The sequence below is a fragment of the Notothenia rossii genome, assembly GCF_949606895.1.
Source record: "Notothenia rossii genome assembly, chromosome: 4".
Classification (NCBI taxonomy): domain Eukaryota; kingdom Metazoa; phylum Chordata; class Actinopteri; order Perciformes; family Nototheniidae; genus Notothenia; species Notothenia rossii.
The window spans coordinates 57,033,281-57,056,104 of NC_136902.1; the positions used below are offsets into that span (position 1 = coordinate 57,033,281).

Below are 22,824 nucleotides of genomic sequence, written 5' to 3' on the forward strand. Positions count from 1 at the left end.
TCTTTTTTCTTCCCCCTTCCTCTTCTGATTTCTCACTGATCGAATGGCAAACGCGACCCGCCATCGGAGGGCCTCCGCCGGCCCGGCCTCGTGCCGGTGCTCTGGCGGTCGGTTCCTCCGAACTGCGGGTTCGACTCTGATGGCCGGGAGGGACGGGGGAAACGTCGGGGGGGGTCTGCTGGAGGCTCCTGCTGGAGTCTTGCGTTCACTGGGACCTGGCTCGAAAAACTCGAAACCCTGACTCCAGTGCGGTGTTGCGGCCATGCGCCTCCGGGTACCAGACTCCCCTGCCTCCTCCGTGTTGCGTGGGCTGCGTGGGGGTAACCCTGCGTGTCCGTTACCCTGCGTGTCTCTTACCTCCCAGGCCGACCGATATGAAGCGTTTCCAAGACGAACCGTCTGACTCAGGGGTCCCACCACAGGTTCCGTAGCGGGGTGGAAGTTCCACCTCCCCTCTTTGCCGCGGAATGCAAAACAAACACCTGTTTCTCTCATCCTCCACTGTGGCATAGCGGCCTTAGTCGGCTGCGGCATTCAGCAATTGGCCTTGCTCCGGGCACAGGACCCTACTTCATCAAACTACCTATTTGATCCTGCGTAACAACCACATATATGCTTGTCTGCAAAGACATTGATCGAATGGCAAACGTGACCCGCCATCGGAGGGCCTCCGCCGGCCCGGCCTCGTGCCGGTGCTCTGGCGGTCGGTTCCTCCGAACTGCGGGTTCGACTCTGATGGCCGGGAGGGACGAGGGAAACGTCGGGGGGGTCTGCTGGAGGCTCCGGGCACAGGACCCTACTTCATCAAACTACCTATTTGATCCTGCGTAACAACCACATATATGCTTGTCTGCAAAGACATTGATCGAATGGCAAACGTGACCCGCCATCGGAGGGCCTCCGCCGGCCCGGCCTCGTGCCGGTGCTCTGGCGGTCGGTTCCTCCGAACTGCGGGTTCGACTCTGATGGCCGGGAGGGACGGGGGAAACGTCGGGGGGGTCTGCTGGAGGCTCCTGCTGGAGTCTTGCGTTCACTGGGACCTGGCTCGAAAAACTCGAAACCCTGACTCCAGTGCGGTGTTGCGGCCATGCGCCTCCGGGTACCAGACTCCCCTGCCTCCTCCGTGTTGCGTGGGCTGCGTGGGGGTAACCCTGCGTGTCCGTTACCCTGCGTGTCTCTTACCTCCCAGGCCGACCGATATGAAGCGTTTCCAAGACGAACCGTCTGACTCAGGGGTCCCACCACAGGTTCCGTAGCGGGGTGGAAGTTCCACCTCCCCTCTTTGCCGCGGAATGCAAAACAAACACCTGTTTCTCTCATCCTCCACTGTGGCATAGCGGCCTTAGTCGGCTGCGGCATTCAGCAATTGGCCTTGCTCCGGGCACAGGACCCTACTTCATCAAACTACCTATTTGATCCTGCGTAACAACCACATATATGCTTGTCTGCAAAGACATTGATCGAATGGCAAACGTGACCCGCCATCGGAAGGCCTCCGCCGGCCCGGCTTCGTGCCGGTGCTCTGGCGGTCGGTTCTTCCAAACTGCGGGTTTGACTCTGCTCCTGGGAGCACATATGCTTGTCTGCAAAGAGGGACATGCCTGGTCCCGCCCAGGTGTTCTTCTACGGCTAGTGTCCAGCCAGCTGCGGTATCATCAACTTTGACCCGCCATCGGAGGGCCTCCTCCCCGGGTCCAGCTTCCGGTGCTAGGCGGTCGGTTCCTCCAAACTGTGTGATTGACTCTGCTCCTGGGAGCACATATGCTTGTCTGCAAAGAGGGACATGCCTGGTCCCGCCCAGGTGTTCTTCTACGGCTAGTGTCCAGCCAGCTGCGGTATCATCAACTTTGACCCGCCATCGGAGGGCCTCCTCCCCGGGTCCAGCTTCCGGTGCTAGGCGGTCGGTTCCTCCAAACTGTGTGATTGACTCTGCTCCTGGGAGCACATATGCTTGTCTGCAAAGAGGGACATGCCTGGTCCCGCCCAGGTGTTCTTCTACGGCTAGTGTCCAGCCAGCTGCGGTATCATCAACTTTGACCCGCCATCGGAGGGCCTCCTCCCCGGGTCCAGCTTCCGGTGCTTGGCGGTCGGTTCATCCAAACTACGGGTAATCCTGGAGCGGACATAAACAAAGAATGATATTTTACAGGACATGATGGATATGTGTTTTTTCCAGGCTTTTTGGAAATAAACCAAATGTGATTTTGCAGTGCATGATATAGCTCATTTTACCCATGTGATGTTGTGCAGTACATTACTGAGCTCATTTAACGATATTGGTCTACCAGGTGAAGTGGGATGCTGCCATTTCCCAACTGGTCTCCGGAGGAATATAAGGAGAGTTGACAGGGGACTCTGCCCAGTGCTCATGAACCAAATGAGGGGTGTGTTAGAGGGGAAAGGCTCTGGCTGTTTCTGCAGCCTCTGCATCTACCTTCTCTCCCCACCCCGATACCAGCGCGTGCCTGCTGTAAAAGGCAGGTGCACGGGCTCTCACTTCCACTAACTCTGAGCCTGGCTCCCGAGCAGCACGTTCTCCCCGGCAGTCCGCCAGCAGATGAAAAACACCCACCTCTCCGCCTCTTCCGAGGGACGAGGGAACCGCGCGGGGGGGTCTGCTGGAGGTTCCTGCCGGGTGCTCCGTACTGCGTTTCACCGGGACCTGGCTCGAAAAACTTGGAACTCTGACTCCAGTGCGGTGTGGCGGTCTCGCCCTGGCCGTCCACCGTGCGCCTCCGGGTACCTGACTCCCCTGCCTCCTCCGGGGGCAGGTGCGAGGGGTTCAATGCCTCCTCCCCCCGCTGCGGCGAAAGCCGGAGCGGGACGGAGCGCCCGGAGGTACTGTTACCCCCACGTTTTGTACCCAAAACTGTCTTGTGAGTTCGTGGCAGAACCATGAAACAAAAAACAATCAATGTATCGGACCCATCGCCAGTCGCGTTGGTGCGGAGGTGGGACCATTTTAACCAGGTGGTAACCCAAGTCCTCCCCTTGGTCCGTGTTCCCTGCATTGAAGCATCGGACCCATGGTTGCAATCAGCAGTTGGCTAAAGCATATAAACGGAGAAACAGAAAACCATTTAAATATAATTCATTGTGTGTGTTTTTGGAAGGATGTTGACCGAATGCCCGGTGTGCAGCCTCCGCTATCTGGCTTTGAATAAGCACCTTAAGCACAAACATGCAGTGCGGAACCTGGATGAAAGAGGCATCATTCTTAAAATGGCCAGTGGTAGAATAAATGTTCGGACCAAACCCTGTCCCATCACAGGGTGTTCGTATGCTGGGAGGAAACTACACCGTCATGTAACTCGTGACCACCCTGAGTTCTCCCGAGATGAGGCACATCAGGTCATGGCAAGGCTGAAGCATAGTGTGGCCCTGCAGTTGCTCCATGACCTCCGAGAGACTAATCCCATCATTGGAATGGCTACATCATTGGATATAGACAATGAGGAGGAATACCCGGTGCACCCTCCACCCTTCTCCCCACATACCGAGTGTGACGAAGAGGACTGCATGCAGGTGAGGCTGGACAATGTGGCATTGAGGGCTCAGAAGGATGCCCTCATTGATGAGGTGAAGACCCTGCGCTCCAGGCTAAAACAGGGTCTAAAACCCAGGAAGCAGAATGCCACTGCTGCTCTGCTTGAGGAAGACGAAGAATGTATACGATTTAAGGGCGTAGCAATCCCAAGTACCCCCGACATGAACTCAGTAGCCTCCGGCAGCAATACCCCTCTCAAGACCCCGGTGAAGACTGTCATGCGGTCCATAGAAGCCTCTGCGAGTGAGACCCCCCTCAAGTCTGTGATGCGGTCCCCAGAAGCCTCCGGAAGCAAGACCCCGGTGAAGACTGTCATGCGGTCCGACAAAGCCTCCGGTAGTGAGACCCCGGTGAACACTGTCATGCGGTCCCCAGAAGCCTCCGGAAGCAAGACCCCGGTGAAGACTGTCATGCGGTCCAACAAAGCCTCCGGTAGAGAGACCCCTCTCAAGTCTGTGATGCGGTCCCCAGAAGCCTCCGGAAGCAAGACCCCAGTGAAGACTGTCATGTGGTCCCCAGAAGCCTCCGGTAGTGAGACCCCAGTGAAGACTGTCATGCGGTCCATAGAAGCCTCTGCGAGTGAGATCCCTCTCAAGTCTGTGATGCGGTCCCCAGAAGCCTCCGGAAGCAAGACCCCGATGCAGACTGTCATGCGGTCCGTAGAAGCCTCCTGTAGTGAGACCCCTGTATGCCAGAAGACCCGTGCGTCTGTCTCCAATAAGCTGAAAGCTAATCTGGCTAAGGACTGGCCCTCTTCCCAAAATCAATGGTGCACTGGGAAGGGACTGCGGAATACCATGCGTGAAATCACGTTGCCTAAAAGCATGGAGACGTACATTCAGACATACAGAGGTCATTGTGAGGGTCTTGCACCGACAGTAAAACGGAAAGAGAATTGTATGTCCAATGTCAGCCGGATAAAGAACTTCATAGTATTCATGGCCCATGGTTTTGACCGGCTGTCAGACTGGCTGTTTCTAAAAGACACAAAGAGGGTCCGTGGCTGGAGCAAGTATATTTCAGAGTCGGGCCGGACAGTCACAACATCGCTGTTGTTCCTGAAGACTGTGAACCATTTCCTGAGGTACTTGTCTGCATCAAAGCTCCGGGGGTGCAGGCTCACCCAGTCTGATATGACCCACATCATCAGAGAGGTGAAAGCCAACATTAACGATTTGAAAAAGTCTGTCACTCTCCACCAGTTTAAGGTGAAGAGGGACAAGCTGGATCGTCTGCCGAGCCAGGCGGAGCTTCTCGCCGCCATGGCGGCCGCTGAGAAGCGCATCCCTGATCTCCTTGACCTGATGGCTAGCAATCCGACCACAATCACCCAGTACCTGCTATATGGCTATCTAACCCTCCATTGGAGCCTCCTGTATGGCCACCGTCCGGGTGTGTATGCAAACATGACCAACACGGAGGTCTTTGAGGCGGACAGAAGGGGCACTGCTGAGGGCTACATCATCCACGTGCAGGATCACAAGACTGCCAAGACATTTGGTGAAGCACAGCTGGTGCTTACAATAAAGGAGTTTAGCTGGGTCATGCGGTGGATGGGGATAAAAGAGGGCTTGTCGGGTCCTCAGAATGAATTCTTCCTTTTCACATCGGGGAAGCAGGCTTCCAAGAACCTGAACGCTCACTTGAAGAGGGCTTGGGCTGATGCTGGGCTAGAAACAGCCGTCACCTTCACCATCTTGCGCACTGCCCTGGCTGACAATATCAAGCATCACCAAGATCCAGAAAGCAGGTCGATTCTGGCTAGGTTTATGTGCCACGACGTAAGCACTGCAGACCGGTTCTACGCGAATACGCCTGGAATAAAGGAGGCATTGAAGATCCGCTCCATGTTCAGGGCGGCGGCAGCAGCTGCAGCAGCATCATCATCAGAAGGAGGTCTACCACCGTCAGCTACCTCCGAAGAGGATTCAGGGGCGGAGAGCAGCGATACCTCTTCTTCAGGACCGATTGGTACTCCTGATGAGGGGAAAGGGGCCGTGGACTCAACCTTTTTTCCCCGGTGCACTGTACAAGTTAGACGGCTAATATGGCCCCAAGGCCCCTGTTAATCATGTTGTTATTATGTTTATTTTGTATACTGTTTTTGTAAAATTGGTGTGATAATTAAATAAAAAATAAAAAAAAAACATTAGTATAACCTTGAAGGTTCCCAGGGGCAAATACAGTGCCTGTCATTTTGCAGGATATAATTTAACATGTAACCTCTCCTGGAAATGGACATACTCTGTGCATTTCCAGGAGAGGTTCCATGTTAAATTATATCCTGCAATATCCTCCAAAGAAGGGGTGGTAGTGTCATGAATAAGGCCGAATATGTATGCCGATGTGCGGACGGTAAAGCACCGCAAAATCCACCCCTTTAGGGTAACCAGGGGCATGAAGTTCTGTAGGGTGTGAACATCTGGGTTTAGTCCGAGTGAGGAGTGCTCGAGCGTGGGAGGATGTGTAAGGCAGAGGAGGGTAACAAAAGGTGTGTGCAGGAGCAGGGAGAAAAGAGAAAATAAAAAGACTCAAAGTGTTCCACCTTCCAGCAGCAGCAGCAGCGGGCCCGCTCTGTCCGTGGTGCTGAACACCTGCCTGTCTATGTGGAGTACAAAAACAAACAAAGACAAACACCTTTAAGGTCACCAGGGGCGTGAGGTTCTGGTTCTGGCGGTGTGCATGGAGGGGTTTAGTCCGAGTGAGGAGTGCTCGAGCGTGGGAGGATGTGTAAGGCAGAGGAGGGGAACAAAAAAAAACGAATACAAATAAGTTAAAGTGTGAACCTCCAGCAGGGCAGGTGCTGCTGCTGCTGCTGCTGCTGCTGCTGCTGCTGCTGCTGCTGTGAAGGAGGACGAATATTGATGCTTGTGTTCGGACGGTAAAGCACCGCAAAATCCACCCCCCCTTAAAGGTGACCAGGGGCATGAGATTCTGCAGGGTGTGAACATCTGGGTTTAGTCCGTGGGGGAGTGCTTAAGTCCGGGGGCCCGGGGTCTCACGGTGCACGAGGTTATGGAAGTGCAGCAGGGCAGGTGCTGCTGCTGCTGCTGCTGCTGCTGCTGCTGCTGTGAAGGAGGACGAATATTGATGCTTGTGTTCGGACGGTAAAGCACCGCAAAATCCACCCCCCCTTAAAGGTGACCAGGGGCATGAGATTCTGCAGGGTGTGAACATCTGGGTTTAGTCCGTGGGGGAGTGCTTAAGTCCGGGGGCCCGGGGTCTCACGGTGCACGAGGTTATGGAAGTGCAGCAGGGCAGGTGCTGCTGCTGCTGCTGCTGCTGCTGCTGCTGCTGCTGCTGCTGCTGCTGCTGCTGTGAAGGAGGACGAATATTGATGCTTGTGTTCGGACGGTAAAGCACCGCAAAATCCACCCCCCCTTAAAGGTGACCAGGGGCATGAGATTCTGCAGGGTGTGAACATCTGGGTTTAGTCCGTGGGGGAGTGCTTAAGTCCGGGGGCCCGGGGTCTCACGGTGCACGAGGTTATGGAAGTGCAGCAGGGCAGGTGCTGCTGCTGCTGCTGCTGCTGCTGCTGCTGCTGCTGCTGTGAAGGAGGACGAATATTGATGCTTGTGTTCGGACGGTAAAGCACCGCAAAATCCACCCCCCCTTAAAGGTGACCAGGGGCATGAGATTCTGCAGGGTGTGAACATCTGGGTTTAGTCCGTGGGGGAGTGCTTAAGTCCGGGGGCCCGGGGTCTCACGGTGCACGAGGTTATGGAAGTGCAGCAGGGCAGGTGCTGCTGCTGCTGCTGCTGCTGCTGCTGCTGCTGCTGCTGCTGCTGCTGCTGCTGTGAAGGAGGACGAATATTGATGCTTGTGTTCGGACGGTAAAGCACCGCAAAATCCACCCCCCCTTAAAGGTGACCAGGGGCATGAGATTCTGCAGGGTGTGAACATCTGGGTTTAGTCCGTGGGGGAGTGCTTAAGTCCGGGGGCCCGGGGTCTCACGGTGCACGAGGTTATGGAAGTGCCACTGTTGCCGGAGGTCCTTAGTCCGTCCTTTGGGGCTCTGTCAGGGGCTACAGAGAGGTGGTTTTCCCGGTCCCTCTCCTGGAGGTATGAAATAACCTGAGCTCCATGTGAGGGAGCCGTGCTGGAGCTGCTTAGTCCGTCCTTTGGTGGTCTTTGAGGGGCTAATGAGAGGTGTTTTCCCCGGTCTATTTGATGGAAGTCTGACACGAGCAGAGTGTGCATGCTTTGAAACTAATCCACCCACACTTAGCATGCTATTTTAGGGTATAAATCGTACCTTGTCACCATGTACTGTGCTCCCTGGGACGACGCGCCCTCCTGTGGGGACACATGAGAACTGCACTCAAATCACTTTGTGCTTTTTAAACAGTTTAACATATTTTTTTCCACATTTAAAAAACGCTTTCTGCCCTGGAAATCATTTCTAATCATTATTACCGTTATGGAGGGGCTGCAGGAACACTTTCCCCGCCTTGCAAACATTTATTCCTGGTTCAAATAATCAATTTGTTCCGCCTGCTTTGCGTCAGCACCTCTGCGGCTGTCGGATTAACACAGATGAATGCACTTTTAACACTCACGCAGCCAGAATTCCTGCTCTTTTCCTGGGTTACAAAGTGAGGTGACGCAGCCTGTCCTCTGAGTCTCCCCGCCTCTCATAGACTTATTTCTGGGTAAAAAAAGCCATGTGCTCCGCCCCCTGGATCTCTGCATGTGTGTGTGTGCCTGTGAGTCTGTGGCTACTGTCCACATGCCCGCATTAGGAGGCACTATTTTCGGATACATTTTCTCATTTTCACCACTTTTCATGTTTTTATTATGTATATTGTTATATTATTATTATTATTATTATTATTGTATATATGTATACTGTGTATACTGTTTTTGTAAAAATCATGTGATTATTAAATAAATAATAAAACATGAATATAACCTTGAAGTTTCCCAGGGGCAAATACAGTGCCAGGTGTCAGACTATTTAAACAATGTTTACCCAGGATTCCGACACCTTCCCTGGCTTGTAAAATGCGGTGATGCGCCCTGGAGGTATCAGAGTATTTTAAACAACTTTTCCCCGCCTTTCAAACACTTTTTCCTGGCTTATAGCCTGTCATTTTGCAGGATATAATTTAACATGGAACCTCTCCCAGGGGCAAATACAGTGCCAGGTGTCAGACTATTTAAACAATGTTTACCCAGGATTCCGACACCTTCCCTGGCTTGTAAAATGCGGTGATGCGCCCTGGAGGTATCAGAGTATTTTAAACAACTTTTCCCCGCCTTTCAAACACTTTTTCCTGGCTTATAGCCTGTCATTTTGCAGGATATAATTTAACATGGAACCTCTCCCAGGGGCAAATACAGTGCCAGGTGTCAGACTATTTAAACAATGTTTACCCAGGATTCCGACACCTTCCCTGGCTTGTAAAATGCGGTGATGCGCCCTGGAGGTATCAGAGTATTTTAAACAACTTTTCCCCGCCTTTCAAACACTTTTTCCTGGCTTATAGCCTGTCATTTTGCAGGATATAATTTAACATGGAACCTCTCCCAGGGGCAAATACAGTGCCAGGTGTCAGACTATTTAAACAATGTTTACCCAGGATTCCGACACCTTCCCTGGCTTGTAAAATGCGGTGATGCGCCCTGGAGGTATCAGAGTATTTTAAACAACTTTTCCCCGCCTTTCAAACACTTTTTCCTGGCTTATAGCCTGTCATTTTGCAGGATATAATTTAACATGGAACCTCTCCCAGGGGCAAATACAGTGCCAGGTGTCAGACTATTTAAACAATGTTTACCCAGGATTCCGACACCTTCCCTGGCTTGTAAAATGCGGTGATGCGCCCTGGAGGTATCAGAGTATTTTAAACAACTTTTCCCCGCCTTTCAAACACTTTTTCCTGGCTTATAGCCTGTCATTTTGCAGGATATAATTTAACATGGAACCTCTCCCAGGGGCAAATACAGTGCCAGGTGTCAGACTATTTAAACAATGTTTACCCAGGATTCCGACACCTTCCCTGGCTTGTAAAATGCGGTGATGCGCCCTGGAGGTATCAGAGTATTTTAAACAACTTTTCCCCGCCTTTCAAACACTTTTTCCTGGCTTATAGCCTGTCATTTTGCAGGATATAATTTAACATGGAACCTCTCCCAGGGGCAAATACAGTGCCAGGTGTCAGACTATTTAAACAATGTTTACCCAGGATTCCGACACCTTCCCTGGCTTGTAAAATGCGGTGATGCGCCCTGGAGGTATCAGAGTATTTTAAACAACTTTTCCCCGCCTTTCAAACACTTTTTCCTGGCTTATAGCCTGTCATTTTGCAGGATATAATTTAACATGGAACCTCTCCCAGGGGCAAATACAGTGCCAGGTGTCAGACTATTTAAACAATGTTTACCCAGGATTCCGACACCTTCCCTGGCTTGTAAAATGCGGTGATGCGCCCTGGAGGTATCAGAGTATTTTAAACAACTTTTCCCCGCCTTTCAAACACTTTTTCCTGGCTTATAGCCTGTCATTTTGCAGGATATAATTTAACATGGAACCTCTCCTGGAAATGGACATACTCTGCGCATTTCCAGGAGAGGTTCCATGTTAAATTATATCCTGCAAAATGACAGGCAACAACTCTCTTCCAGACGTTTAAAAACACTTTTCCGACTATTTTAAACAACTTTTCCCCGCCTTTCAAACACTTGTTCCTGGCTTATAGCCTGTCATTTTGCAGGATATAATTTAACATGGAACCTCTCCTGGAAATGGACATACTCTGCGCATTTCCAGGAGAGGTTCCATGTTAAATGATATCCTGCAAAATGACAGGCAACAACTCTCTTCCAGACGTTTAAAAACACTTTTCCGACTATTTTAAACAACTTTTCCCCGCCTTTCAAACACTTTTTCCTGGCTTATAGCCTGTCATTTTGCAGGATATAATTTAACATGGAACCTCTCCTGGAAATGGACATACTCTGCGCATTTCCAGGAGAGGTTCCATGTTAAATTATATCCTGCAAAATGACAGGCAACAACTCTCTTCCAGACGTTTAAAAACACTTTTCCGACTATTTTAAACAACTTTTCCCCGCCTTTCAAACACTTTTTCCTGGCTTATAGCCTGTCATTTTGCAGGATATAATTTAACATGGAACCTCTCCTGGAAATGGACATATTCTGTGCATTTCCAGGAGAGGTTACATGTTAAATGATATCCTGCAAAATGACAGGCTACAACTCTCTTCCAGACGTTTAAAAACACTTTCCCCGACCATTTAAACATTATTTATGGCTTGTAAAGTGCGGTGATGAGCCCTGACAGTATCAGACTATTTAAAGGGTTACCAGGAGCATGAGAATATCCTCCACAGAAGGGGTGGTGGTGCCGTGAATAAGGCCGAATATGGATACCGATGTGCCGACGGTAAAGCACCGCAAAATCCACCCCCTTTAGGTTAACCAGGGGCATGGAGTTCTGTAGGGTGTGAACATCTGGGTTTAGTCCGTGGGGGAGTGCTTAAGTCCGGGAGTCCGGGGACTCACGGTGTGCAAGGTTATGGAGGTGCCCATGTCAGGGACACATGCTGGAGGTCTGTGGTCCGTCCTTTGGGGGTCTTGGAGGGGCCACAGAGAGGAGATTTCCCCGGTCTCTGTCCTGGATGAGTGAAATAAACAGAGTCTCCATGTCAGGGACACATGCTGGAGGTCTCTCTCCCGAGAGTGGACGTCCATTGCCTGTAAATTGGTCTAACATTAGGTCTGTCACTTTGGCTAACCGCACCACTGTCTGTCGTCTCCCGCAAGTGGACATCCATTGTCACTTTGGCTAACCGCACCACTGTCTGTCGTCTCCCGCAAGTGGACATCCATTGCGCCTAAATAGGGTAAGGGTGAAGTTGAACCTCCCAAAAAACAATGCCCAGCGTGCCTGACGGGAGTTTAGTCGTTTGGCAGTTTGTATGTAGACCAGGTTCCTGTGGTCTGTCCACACAATGAATGGATGTTCAGAGCCTTCCAGCCAGTGCCTCCATTCTTCCAGCGCAAGCTTAACAGCAAACAGCTCCCTGTTGCCAACATCATAGTTGCGCTCAGGGGTTGTCAGTCGTCGGGAAAAAAAAGCACAAGGGTGAAGCTTTTGGTCGGAGACTGAGCGTTGTGATAGAACCGCCCCCACACCGGTGTTGGATGCATCAACCTCAACAATAAACTGAAGAGATGAGTCAGGGTTCATAAGAATAGGAGCCGAGGTGAAACGTCTCTTCAGCTCAGAGAAGGCAGCCTCACCCTGAGTAGTCCACGAGAAGGGGATTGCTGGGGAGGTGAGTTGGTTGAGAGGACCGGCAACACGACTGTAGTCTCTGATGAACCGGCGATAGAAATTTGCAAAGCCCAAGAAACGTTGGAGTTGCTTCCTGGTGGAAGGCTTGGGCCATTGTGCCACTGCTTGTACCTTCTCTGGGTCTGTTCTCAGCTGACCTTGCTCAATGATGTAGCCCAGGAAATCCACTGAATCCACGTGAAATTTGCATTTCTCTACTTTGACAAACAGCTTGTTCTCGAGGAGCCTTTGTAGAACCTGCTGCACATGTTGGGTGTGTTCCTCCATGGTCTTTGAGAATATCAAGATATCATCAAGATACACAAATACTGAACGGTTCAGGAAGTCACGGAGGACATCGTTCACAAGAGCCTGGAAGACAGCTGGGGCATTGGTGAGTCCAAAGGGCATCACTAGATACTCGAAATGGCCTAGTGGGCTGTTGAACGCCGTCTTCCACTCGTCTCCTTGACGTATGCGGACCAGGTGGTAAGCATTCCTGAGGTCGAGTTTCGAGAAAATGGTGGCCTTCTGTAGGGGTTCGAAGGCTGAATTGATGAGGGGCAGTGGATACTTGTTCTTGATGGTGATGTTTTTAAGGCCCCGGTAGTCAATGCAGGGGCGTAGGGAGCGGTCCTTCTTGGATACAAAGAAGAAGCCTGCTCCGACGGGAGAAGAAGAGAGTCTTATGATGCCAGCAGCCAGTGAGTCTTTGATGTATGTCTCCATGGCCACGCTCAGTTCGGGACAAGTTAAACAGGCGACTGGATGGGAGAGATGCCCCAGGAAGAAGATCTATTGTACAGTCGTAAGGGCGATGAGGGGGCAGAAAAAGAGCTCGCTGCTTGCTGAAAACCTCTCCCAGGCGATGATAAACCGGAGGGACAGCGGACAAGTTGAGTGGCTCCTGCTGAACTGGAGGAATACCGACCTCTGCTGGGGGAATTGCAGACCGCAGGCATGAAGAGTGACAAAAGGAACTCCAACTCCTTACTTGATTCTCCGACCAGTCCATGTGGGGGTTGTGCAGTCTTAACCATGGCTGGCCCAGAACTAGGGGTGTGTGAGGGGAGGACATGACGTGGAACTGAATCATTTCATGGTGATTACCGGACAGGACGAGATGTAGGGGTTCGGTGACATGGGTAACGCGTGCCAGGAGCTTCCCATTCAGACCTCGAGCATTGAGAGGAGCTGTCAGAGGTTGAGTTGAGATGCCGGCTGAGGCAACCAGTTGGGCATCCAAAAAACTCTCATCAGCCCCAGAGTCCACTAGGGCAGTCAGAGAGAGAGACTGTTGATTTAACAGCAGTGTGGCTTCAAGAGGCTTGCGGGTCTGGGGGGTTGAGGAAGAAACAGCCTTGCTCACCAGTATCCCCACCTTTACTGGCGAGCACCCTCTTTTGGGCGCTGGGGGCATGTGTCCACGAGATGACCGGAGTGAGCACAGTAGACACAAAGTCCCTCTCTCATTCTCCGGAGACGTTCTTGGGGAGTGAGTCGGGCTCTGCCTAGCTGCATCGGTTCCTCTGAAGACAGGAGAGGAGAAAAGACTTCAGATGGAGCACTAGGACTTGGGAAAGTCTCCGACCTGAATCTTGCGAGAGGAGACGAGACAGGGCGAGAGGGGAGTGACCCAGGAGATCGACTGGCTCTTTCCCTACGGCGCTCCCTAAGGCGGTTATCCAGTCTTATGGCTAGGGAGACCAACTCATCCAAGTTAGCTGATTCGTCCCTGACTGCTAACTCATCTTTAACAGAATCAGTTAGCCCGGTTTGAAAAACCCCTTGAAGCGCTGTGTCATTCCACCCCGCCTCTGCCGCTAAGGTCCTAAATTCCACTGAGTATTCGTCTACAATACGGGAGCCCTGTCGCAGTGAGAGGAGGCGTTTAGTAGCGTCCCTACCGCTGACGGGGTGGTGGAAAACTTTCTTCATTTCTTCTGTAAACTCTGGATAAGAATAACAGAGGTTGGACTGACTCTCCCATACAGCTGATGCCCAGGCTAGGGCACTACCTGTAAGTAAACCTATCATATAACAAATCTTAGCTCTGTCATTAGCATAAGTAGACGGCTGCTGCTCAAACACAAGAGAACACTGCATTAAGAAAGAGTTACATGTCCCTAAGGCACCTGCGTACCGCTCTGGAGTGGGAATGTTTGGCTCACGTGAAGGGAGAGCGGGCTGGGCTGGAACCTGTGCTAAGGGAGCTGGATCCTCCGGAGCAGGCGGAGCAAGATGAGTTGAAACCAGGTTGAGGTGATGTCCCATCTGTGCTACATTGGCGGCTAGTGATGCGAGGTTATCCATAACCTCTCTGAGCATCTGGTCATGCCGGCCCACGAGGACGCCTTGGTTGGAGAGAGCCTCACGAATTGGGTCCGGGCCTGCTGGGTCCATGGTGGCCAGATTGTTCTGTTAGGATTATGCTTTAAACAGGACCCAGGCGCAGGCAATGACTGAAGATGTTTAAATGGTTTATCGTTTCGGAGACTCAGGCAGGTTTGGTGATTATGGAGGTCCGGAGTGGAGGTAGGCAGTGAGAGGCTGGACTGATTACCAGGCAGGCAGGTAGGATGCAGGAAGAAGCAGGCAGGTTGGCTGGAAGCTCTGGTGGATGATGGCCGAGGGATTGCACTGGAAACACAAGAGAAACTAGTTACAAAGAGTACGGATTTACACGCAGACAGGATAACTGAATGGGCAGCCAGGAGGATGTAATACCACTGGTGTAGAAAACAATCTGGCGGTGAGTTGCTGGGAGACTGGAGTAGATAAGCTGTGTCCTGATTAGATGATGAGGGACAGCTGAGTCGGACGGCCAGGTGAGAGCAATCAGGCTGCTGCCTGCAAGGGACACCACACCCTCTCCACACACACACACACGGGAACAAACAGGGACACAGTTTGGACTGTGACAAGTTATTACTTTGTATTTACCACTAAAATGTATGACTTAATATGTACTATTTTTCAGCTGTTTTGAGTATGACATGGTTTATGTAACATAGTGATCATATAAATTACAAACAGCCTCCACTCTGTATTGCTCGGGTAAAAACTTTATTAACAAAACAGAAGAAGGCAAAGCACAGCGTAAGCTCACTTCAACAGCACAGCAGCCTACATTACCCTTCTGTCCACCGCTAAAAGTGCCACTAGAATAATAATAATTACATCCATCACCGTAACGGTTAAATATTCAAATAACACAGCCACTCGGATATAATGCATAATATATAAATGTACTCTATAGACCTTTACATCAACAGCTTCTACAGTAGGAGGACATTAGTAATGCTCTTCTCTTGTGTTGTAGCGCCATCTAGTGAAAGTTACAGCAGTAGTACAATCAGAAAAGGAGGGGCAGCCACTTTGTAACATTTACATTCTGCATCAGCAATCTGTAATACTTACAATCTGCGAACAAGAGTTTTGAATCAGGCTGAAGGATGGAAAGTGTTAGATAACAAGGCAATGAGGTTATATTAGTATTTAAAGGGAAATACCACCTATTTTAGGAATTCTAATAAAATCTTCCTTTGCCCAGGACAGGTCAGTTATTCTTTACAAACATGCATCACTCTTTCTTGAAACCAATTATACACCGACTTCAAAATATGACAATCATTTGACTACATATCTGCGAGTTGATCACAGATCTGAAAATGTATCTCCATGATTTGGAGCACAAAGAAGAGTGTTGAATTATCACAAGAATCTATTACGCTCGCCTGGGGGCAGAAATACATGAATTCTTAAAGGGTAATGTGATACACATGTTTTAACCCTAATATATCAAATTGTGTACACTTTGACAGAAATGTGCAAACTAAGCTGCTGTTTTATATATATCTTTGAGTTTCTATTTTCTTGAGTGCATGTAAAAACCTATTCGAAATATCTTAGGTGAGAAATAAATTACAGTCAACATGGATCTGTATTATTTTTGTCAATCGTACATGGTCGCTGTTTGGGGATGTAGTGCGGACTGGTCTGAAATGTTTTAATAGTCTGTACTTTTCATACTTAATGGAAACCAATAGCCTCTTGTAATTTTAGAAACAAGTACCTTAATATTAAACCCGGTTATATATATATATATGTGTAGCCCAAAATATAACAGTGTAGCATTTACTAGAGTTTGTAAACCTGTAAAGTGTACAGGATTTGTTATTAAAGAGCAAAAAGTCACTTTTCCTTTAAAAAAAGGTGGATTTCCCATTAAAGGGATGTAAGATAAATACAGTTAGGCACAGTAGTGCTAATGCTAAAGCCCAGGTGAGGGGGGTGGACACCAGCAGCAGCTTCAGGCTGTGGGGGGGGGTTGTTTTTTTGTTGTTGTTGGGAACAGTTCCTGCATGGCAACAAGTCTCTACATTCTATCACAAACACTAAATAACATTCAATTTATTACAATGATACTCATGGTCTCATCCTGGGGGACAGCTGTGGGACACATTCTGTTATTACCTTTTTTTTGTATTTAATGTCCAGTAGGCACAGTGGAGATACTGGCCCCTGGTGGAAGGAGGGTAAAACAGTGAAGAGGTGACAGGACAGAGAGGATGCTGGACCAAGCCTGTTGGGGGTGGGGAGAGATGTGGGCATGAAGCCCCGCCTACACCCCCCACTGCAGGATGCTGGTGTCTTTCCCTCCAGTGGAGATCAGGTGACTGTCGTCGTGCAGGAAGGCAATGTTGGTCACGTGACTGCTGTGGCCCCCATACTCGTGGCTCGGAGCCTGGAGACGAGAGGCAGAGGAGGGACTTAGTGACATGTCTTTTAGGAAAAAATATATTCACTTTTGTTAACGTTACTCTAATTTCCAAATAATTGACAACAACTACAGAGAATACAACAGTAACCATGTTAAACCATGTTTAAAGCAAAGTTTAATTGCAATATTGGCGTGTGCAATATCAAAATTGCAGCAGAACCGATCTTGCATTCAACATCAGTCTAAATATTATTGTGAATTAAGTGTTGTGATGCCAGGCCTACAAATCGTATTCTACGGACTTAATAAAATATCGTGTTTGTTTTTTGTTGTTTTTTATAGATCACCCCAAGATTTTTTTAAATATATTTCTCAATGATTTTTAGAGAATAATAATGCAGAAATGACAAATCCCAGCAATATTGTCAATCATATTACAATTGCAGTAAAGTTGAAATGATCACGTGATTTTTCCAAATCATGCTGCTCTAGCAGAAATATTCTTATACCTTTAAAAAAAGATCTCTTAACCCTTCAGATTTATCTTAAGAGGAACTTTGGGGGGTCCCACCCCGAGGCTAAGCAACACTGACCGTGAGAATACAAATATTTTACAGTGACAGTTCGCAAACTCAATTTCTCCGGCGCAGACTGAAAACTCATCTCTTTCGACTCCACTTCGAGCGATAGAACTATTAACAAAGCACTTATATACTAATAAAGGACTGGCTTATCTAAAGCCAGTTGAGTAGCACTTGAAATGTTTTAGCTCTATGAAACCTGATGTACTTATATGATTTGGTTTTCTTCAAGTTTGTATTTTGTTGGTCGAACACACTTATTGTAAGTCGCTTTGGATAAAAGCGTCAGCTAAATGCAATGTAATGTAATTTCTGCCTCATTATCCCTTCTTCCCGGAGCACAGCTGCACCTCACTCAGCTTTACTCTGTGCAAACGAGCTGCATCCCACCAGCGTCTTAAACAATAACAACGTGCTGTAGTCTTTATAGCAGGCTTTCTGAGCTAATGGCTGCCAGCTCGTCTGAGCGGACAATTAACTTTACAGCTCCAGTTAAAATGGCCTTGGGTGCACATTTTAAGTTGATAAAAAATACCTTAAGAGTCGTAACGCGTTTGTGAGCACGAAATAAACACCTGGTAGAGATTGGTGGTGGTCCCACAATCCTGCTGAGCTTCACTGTCTTACAGTGCTCATTAGCACAGGGGAGAAGGTCCAATTCCAAACCGACCCATACCCCCCCCCTCCGCACTTCCACCATGTTTGTGTATCTGTGTGGAGGGTCCACAGCTGTTCAGACTAGTGGAAAGTGAAAGTTATAACCCCTCCAACAGGAAGTTAATAAACCATCCAAAGGGAACTTAATAAACCCTCTAGCATGACGTCTGGATTGGTCCATATGAACCTGCTGCCCTACCAGAAAACATGTACTAGTAAACCAGACAAAATAACAATCTATATTTTTTATAAAGATATTAAAAATGTTTGAAGTACAATTTTATTGTTTTAATTAGGATCATATAAACCTGTGTCTGTTCTGGATTTTTTTTATTTCATTATAAAGTTATGCATGTTTAAAGGGACTCTTACAAAATCCCAAAGAGCTTATAAGCATCAGATTTAAAAAGGCCACTAGGACTTTTCTTGTTGTCTGAGAGATGCTGATACAAAACTATGGCTTCCAAAGGTTTCTCATGTCCCGTTTCATGCAGGACAGAGGGGAGTTGGTCTCCTCACCCTACACCTTAAAATAATGAGCCTCATTCAGCTGATAGGGACTACAGACGGAGTTCACGCTGTCACAGAGTGGGGGGTATAGGGGTTGGTTTGGAACTGGGCCGAAGACATTTAAAAAACAGCAGGGGTAAACTGTTTTATAGTTTTAGATCACACACACACACACACACACACACACACACACACACACACACACACACACACACACACACACACACACACACACACACACACACACACACACACACACACACACACACACACACACACACACACACACACACACACACACACACACACACACACACACACACACACACACACACACACACACACACACACACACACACACACACACACACACACACACACACACACACACACAACACACACACACACACACACACACACACACACACACACACACACACACACACACACACACACACACACACAACTGACCCTTGGTTGGGAGCATGGGAAGGAGAACAAGTGCACTTTGCCAAAGTCGTCGGCAGAGGCCAGCAGGGATCCGTCATGTGACCTGCACACGGCATTAATGTCAGTGCCGTCTGCTCCATCCGGCCAGATCCCTGAGAGAGGGGGGGGGGGGGGGGGGGGGGGGGGAAGGGTGAGCGATAGGGTGAGAAAGACAAACCTTCAAACATTGAGATTCACTACATGTCCAGAGTCAAAGGTCAATCTGGACACACTCCGCCAACAAATCTGACACATTGTTTTCCAAGCCGCTAGGATGGACCCTGATAACCTAATTTAAAAAAGGTGTTTTGGACTGCTTTAGTTCAATTTAGCAGCCATCGTGCATATTTTTGTGTTGAGTCAGATTTAGTCCGTTTTCTTTTCTTAAATTGTTGTCCTTGTAGATGTTGCAATTTGAGCTGATGTGATACAAACCAACAAAATAAGAAATCAGACTTTATCTGACAAAAAAGTATTATCATATCGTATGATTGTATCATATTATCTTATCTTATCATATTGTATTATCGTATCCTCGCCCCATATTATAATATCGTATTATTATTGTTTTTACATGTATAAAGACTGCTGCATTGGTCACTTTCAACATTCTCTGCATCAATAAGCTTATTGTATGTATGTATTTTTCTGACATGTATATAGTTTCATGTGCATTACTTGCACATTGGTCTTGCAACATAATCTGCACTATTGTATTCTACTCTGTTTAATTTTGTATTATTTTTATTTAATTTTGTATTTGTTTTATGTCCTAAATACCTATGTTGCAATGTTGGGAGGAGCTCTGGACTTAAGGTTTCCATTGCCCTTTCTACACTGTAGCTAGTGTTAATATGACAATAAAGCCTTTGAATCTTGTATTGTATGATTGTATCATATTATTGTATGGTAATATGTTATTATTGTATCGTATCATATTATTGTATGGTAATATGTTATTATTGTATCGTATCATATTATTGTATGGTAATATGTTATTATTGTATCGTATCATATTATTGTATGGTAATATGTTATTATTGTATCGTATCATATTATTGTATGGTAATATGTTATTATTGTATCGTATCATATTATTGTATCATATGATCTTATCATTTTATCTTCACGTATCCTTTCTGCTTTTTGCTCAGAGCCATGCAATCCTAAAACGCACGGTGTATAGAACAATGCATTTTCCAATCCACCCAATGACACCGCGAGAAGAAAAACATGCTGTTCATCTCAGGTGGGCTCGTAGGCTTTAGATGATGAAATCCCACCCAGATGCTGAAGAGAGTGTGACCTACCGAAGGTGTTGAAGCTCAGGGTGCAGGTGGAGGACGCCCACTCCTGGTTACGCATCGTGTCCATGCTGGTCACATGTTTACCACTGGATGCCTCCCCTGAGAGAACAAAACATACATTTACATTTTGTCTGTATATTTAAGTCTTACATTTACATATTTATTATAATTTCCTATATTTGCAATGCATTTAAAGAGTAAGCTACAGTACAGGTTCATGTAAACAGAGGGAGGAGGGGGAACGTACAGAAGAGGGTCTCGTAGTCTCCTGAGTTGGTGACGATGAACTGGCTGTCTGAGGACCAGTCCAGGTGGGTGACGAAGCTGGAGTGACCCTGGGGGGGGGGGAGTTATGTTGCTTTATTAAAGGTCACACAGGGAATCAAGGGTTTCATTGATGACATCACATCAGTCAGTGGGTTTAGTTTGGTTAAAACGGAATGGAAGAAGTGGTTACATTGTCTTGTTCTCCATCTAATTATGAAGGGAATATCTTTATTCCTATAATAAGTTATTAAAGGTCCCATGTCATGCTTTTCTGGTTATTACCCGTCCTCTTGTGTGTTATGAAGGTTTTTCTGCATGGAAGCGGTCTGCAGAGTCACAAACCCTCAAAGTACACCCTGTAGCGACTAAAACTCTAACACAGAAAAGACCTGTCTATGCTGCCCCAGAACGCCTCGTTGGACATTTCTCTTTTTCCATTGTTTTTTTCCTGGGTTCTGTGAAGTGCCCATACCCAAATGGACCAATCCCTGGAGCCGTTACGTTAACACACGCACACACACACAATCAATATGTTCTCAGCTGCAGCTCCGCCAATTTCTCCTCCCTGAGACGCCTGGGATTTTTGACATTGTTTCTAATTCTGTAGTGCAGCCATCTTTGTCTGCTTGTCAGTGGATTTAAGGGCTGAGACTGATTACAGGAATCAGATCAGCTGTAACTTGGTAGACAGGTGCACCTTGTTGTGTGCATGCTGGTTGGTTGGGAGACATGGACAAGTGTGGTGAGTAGATGCTTGTTTTTGTTGGATAATGTATGCAGTTGTAATGAAATGCAGGTGGGTGGTGTTTTTGTTTTTCGTCACTGAGCTTGTTATATTGGTGATTTTTGTAGCCGATTTTTGGTGGTCCTGTGAGTGTCTCTCAATTCTGTCCCTGTAGGCTTTCAGAACGGATTCCCTTTGGAATTCGTTGGGGGGTTTTAGTGTGGTGTGGACCTTGTTAGAGCTATTAACTCGGGAGCACGTCCAAAGCTGCGGGTGGAGTTGCCAATTGCTTTACCGGGCTTGTGGGTTTCAGTGTATAAATGCCCACAATAAGTAGCACCTGAAGAATAGGGGGGAGTTTAGGTAGTCTCTGTTTTGTTTGGTAGATAGAGGGACATGACTGATGTTATCTGTGTATGTGCTACTTGAGATTGGCTGCAAATGTGTTAAGCGAGTTTACAATGTTTACATGAGTGTTTGTTATCCGTTTCGCCGTGGTTAAATAAGGTTGGTGTTCTCCTGTTAGTAGTTTGATCCTGGTAAACCGTTTGGCTTTATTAGTTCTAAAACAAGTCTGGATATTGGTGATATCTTAGTGCAGGATGCTACAGTGGCGTATGTGTAAGTAAGTAGATGCAGGAGGAAAGTGCAAAATGGTAATTTGTTGGAAGTGTCTGCAAGTGGTTAGTTAGACCTGTAAGCTTCGGGAACATAAGCGCTGCAGTTCATGCCTTGGTTGGGTGAGCTTTACGTAGTTTGGTTGCCTCTTTGTGCTGTGCTTCTGAGGAAGACTTGGTTGGCTAGTGAGCAGTTTGTTTCAGAGGAACCTTTGGTTTGACGCTTATGTTGATTCTAGTTTGTGATAGCTGGAATCTTGTTGAAGGGAAAGCTTTAGTAAGCTTTGTCTAGCTGCAGGTAATTTGTCGGGCACTGGTGAATATTTATCTGTTTTTGGACCTCCTGTTAATGCTCTTCCATGCATGGCCCATCATCCATCACCCTTCTCTTCAGTGTGTGTTCTCTCTGATCTCCATCTTTCCTGTAAACTCTTAAAAAGCTTCCTTAGGCACTGATGTTGCGGGGTTGCATCTCTTAAAAGTCTTCTTCAGGCACTAGAGTTGCTGGGTTGGAAAATGGAGACTGGGTGAACACCGATATGAAATTCAAACCGGTCAGTTTGGAACATGTATGTCATTTTGAACTTTGCATTTAAATATTATTCTGTGTTGGTTGCTACGTTTGGACCGTGTTCCTAGGGGGAACCCCTTTTTTAAGGGGGGGGGGGGGGGGGGGTGTTACGACCCCCTCCACTCCACTAGAGGTCTCTGTCTTTGTGTTCTGCTTGCTGGCTCTTGTTTGTGTTTCAGGTGATCAACCTGATGAGCCACACCTGGGCCGTCGACATAAAAGGCCAACACCAACCCATACTGCCCTCTCACTCTTCTGTTGGACACGGTCGCATCTTTGTTTCTGCACATTTTCACACACCTATACACGCAATCTTTACTGATAACTGACTTCCACATTTATTAGGTTTCTTTGAAGATCTTTGGTTTTTGTGGTATTGTAAATAAATATGCTTTTTGTTACACTTAACTTGTCTAGTCTCCCATCTTTGTTGCAGCCTATGAGCCAGGCCGTGGCCATGCCATGACGCGGCGAGGCTGTGAGTCGGTGTGTGAGCACACACACAAACTCCCAGCCAGGCTGCGGGTG

The 22,824-nt window shown here is 48.0% G+C and overlaps 1 protein-coding gene across 3 annotated transcripts in view; it reads right to left on the minus strand.

The window, feature by feature from the left end:
- Nucleotides 1–14,899: 14,899 nt before the first annotated feature.
- The window catches only part of eml2 (EMAP like 2), a 57,698-nt gene continuing 49,773 nt past the window's right edge, over nt 14,900–22,824 (minus strand). For all 3 annotated transcript variants that reach the window (XM_079679168.1, XM_079679169.1, XM_079679170.1), the window contains exons 19-22: nt 20,365–20,452; nt 20,121–20,216; nt 18,793–18,923; nt 14,900–16,597 (exon numbers count right to left, since the gene is read on the minus strand). In XM_079679168.1, the coding sequence (XP_079535294.1) occupies nt 16,475–16,597; nt 18,793–18,923; nt 20,121–20,216; nt 20,365–20,452 (438 nt within the window). In that variant the 3' untranslated portion in view covers nt 14,900–16,474. The remainder of the gene's footprint in view (nt 16,598–18,792; nt 18,924–20,120; nt 20,217–20,364; nt 20,453–22,824) is intronic.